Source organism: Phaethon lepturus, unplaced genomic scaffold (assembly GCF_000687285.1).
Source record: "Phaethon lepturus isolate BGI_N335 unplaced genomic scaffold, ASM68728v1 scaffold11915, whole genome shotgun sequence".
Lineage (NCBI taxonomy): Eukaryota > Metazoa > Chordata > Aves > Phaethontiformes > Phaethontidae > Phaethon > Phaethon lepturus.
Window position 1 is genome coordinate 1 of NW_010539901.1, and position 2,879 is coordinate 2,879.

Consider the following 2,879-nt stretch of genomic DNA (forward strand, 5'->3'; position numbering starts at 1 on the left):
TAACGCCCGGCCGTGGGGCCGGCAGCGTTGTCTGTGTTGGGAGCGAAGGCTTTCGATAGCTTAATAGCATGCGCTGACTGAATACAGTGCTAAAGAACGTGCCTTTTCAAGGCGCAGCTACTTGGTTTGGGTTCCCCGTTTAAAATGCAATTTTTTTTTTTAATTATTATTGTATCTTCAGGGTGATTGGTAGCTATAAAAAAAAAAGGTGGCATTGTAAGCTCGGTAGTTATTTTTTGATCAGTGTTTTGACATAAAATATCACTTCAATTTTAAAATAAAATGACATTTTGAATTAAAAAAAAAACCCAAAACATTTCCATGCTTCTACGGGGGAAATTGAAAACGTTATTCAGATTTGATATTTTACTGCTGGAAAGGGAAAAGTAGGTTTCAGGTTTCCTCGTTGTTCCCTAAGTGGGAAAACGTTTGGGCCCTTCCAGAGCTAAATGTTGCCTACACTTAGTCAATGTGACTCTGTGTTGCTGCAGAATGGATTATGGCATCTTTTCTAGGTTGTTACCTTCAGACTACCAGCTTCTTGGTATAACTGAAGCTATTCAAACCTAACTCTTGGTCCCTTGAGTTGTTACAGTTATGTGTTAGTGCCTTAAATGCCTGTCTCTCGTCCGAATCCATTAAATTGCTCTGTGTGAATGGGCATCTGTTGATCCTAGAGCTAGTATCTAGACATGTGAATATGGGTCTGGGTTTCTAACATGAATAAGCTAAGTTTGAAGGGGGAAGATGAGGGAGCTTGCTTTGACTGATAACGTAGCTTATTCCTCAAAAATAGCAGTATTATTCTAGCAAAATTAGCCAGGTTTACCAGAAAAAGGCCCCAGTGACTTTTTTTTGGTCTCTCAACCATAGCTGTTCTTCAGACACACAACTGTATTGCAGAATGCTTAAATACCGTAGTAGCAGCTGTTTTTACTGACAGGTGCATGAAAACAATTGGGAGTCCATGCAAGGCTCTGCTTTCGTTAGCAGACAGTTCAGACTTTCAGTCATTTTTCACCTCTTTGGAGATTCGCCAGCCCTTTGCCCAGCTGCGGGCCGCAGGGCACCTCGCCAGGGCTCAGGGCACCACACCCCAACATTCATCAAATGGCGCACAGGGGCCTTTCTGCTCCGTGGTATGTAGGTCAGCTTAAGCAGTGGATGATGCAGCTTTGATATCGACCGTTAATTTTGTTTAGAGCGGAGGGCTATGTGATAGGAAGGGAGCCTGGGGGAAGAGGAGTGTTCTTATAAATGTGAAAGGTAGGAGAGGTCTCCTCTTTTTCTTGCCCTTTGGGTTTGCTTGTAAAACGTGTGTTTCCCACGGGACCGTGGCACTTGAATTACTTACTTCTGTTGCATAGTTACTGTGTAATAAACACCTTTAGGAAGGGGTTGAAAACAAATGGTGACAGAAGTGAATATTAAAAAAAAAAAAAAGGTGTGGCACATAATGATTATTTAGCCATGGCTACTGTGTAACATTTAACTGGGAAACCTGAGCCGACACTAACGATCTGGCAGCGCAGTCTGCTCACCATTTAGTAGTTGAGTAATCTGTGAACTACCGTAAGAATTTCATTTGTGGTTCAGTATGTTCTAGTGGAAATACAGATGACAATAGCCTCTCGGTCTTTAGTGGTTGTAATCTGAACAGCTATCATAGCGTAACTCCTAATGTTCAGAATTAATGAGTCAGTCCCTTCCAGACTTGGGAGCCTATCTGGGAAAACACTGGATTTTTGAAAAGTAAAACAGGGAAGACTTTTTGCTTGACTCCTTTTTTCTGAGCCTGCAGATTACCCTCGAAACATGCCTTCAGTGTTTGCTCCCTGAAAACAAGGACCGCAAACTACCTGGGGGTGGGAAAAGGAAACTGAGTTCTTACACTGCCTTGGTCAGGCTGACCCTGCAGGTCTCTAAAGCACCTTTGCATTGCAGCAGAGCACTGAGGAATGTGTTGTGTTATGTTCTGTTCTGCCTCATCATCTCTGACAGTTTTGCTTCTTTTAGACTGTTTGCTCATGCTGGTGTACAAGGATAAATCTGAACGAGCAAAAGGGCATAAGGAGAGGAGCAGCGTGACCTTAGAAGACATCTGTGGCTTGGATCCTGGGCTCTCCTATGAGGGCTTGAATCACACGCTTGCAATCATCTGTCTTTCTCAAGTTGTGATGCTGGGATTTGAGAACAAGGAAACAATGTATGCGTGGGATGTGCGAATCCGCTACAGTTTGGGGGAAGGTAACCTTTGTCTTCTCGCACCTTTTTTTTTTTTTTTTTCTTCCCCTGGCGGGGGGAAAGCAAAGCAAAGCATCGCTAAAATGCAAATAGCAAAGTACAGTTAAGGAGACTGTCACTCATTTGGGAGTGAAGAGACTGGTATTTCCCTTACATCTTAAAGCAAGTGTCCCTTACGATAGGTTTTGATTGCAGTACTGTCCTGTACTGACAGCTAACTATGAGGCCTCTTAACTTAGTTTTTGATTTTGGCACTGAAAGTGTATAGCGCTGAAACAAAGCTATTAGACTTCTACTTCTGGTCCTGCAATTTACCTGGGGATTCAGAAGGAGCCTGACGTAAGAGCAGCAGAGTCCTGAGTAGAACTTGGCTAGTTCAATCCCAGTTTTCTGAGCTGCCTACTAGTTATTGCATTGATAATGACTATTGCTGCTAGTGTCCCTTTTCAGGAAGAGACATCTTGCAATAAAGAGTGTCATCAGATGAAGTTTTTCCAGCTAACTTCATTCTTATACATAGTTTTATTTTATTTCCTTGGTTAGCAGTTTTAAAATTTACAGTGGTGAACAAGGAGTGATCATATTGGTAATCCATACTATCTGTCTTATGTTTGTTTAGTCATAACTAGGGAAAG

General features: G+C 42.3%; 1 protein-coding gene across 1 annotated transcript in view; it reads left to right on the top strand.

Annotated features, from left to right (window-relative positions):
• Nucleotides 1-2,016: 2,016 nt before the first annotated feature.
• Nucleotides 2,017-2,879, top strand: part of DOK7 (docking protein 7) — a gene marked incomplete at its 5' end in the record, with an annotated part of 64,027 nt that continues 63,164 nt past the window's right edge. Inside the window, one exon of the mRNA XM_010287271.1 lies at nt 2,017-2,247. Coding sequence (XP_010285573.1) covers nt 2,017-2,247 — 231 coding nt within the window. The remainder of the gene's footprint in view (nt 2,248-2,879) is intronic.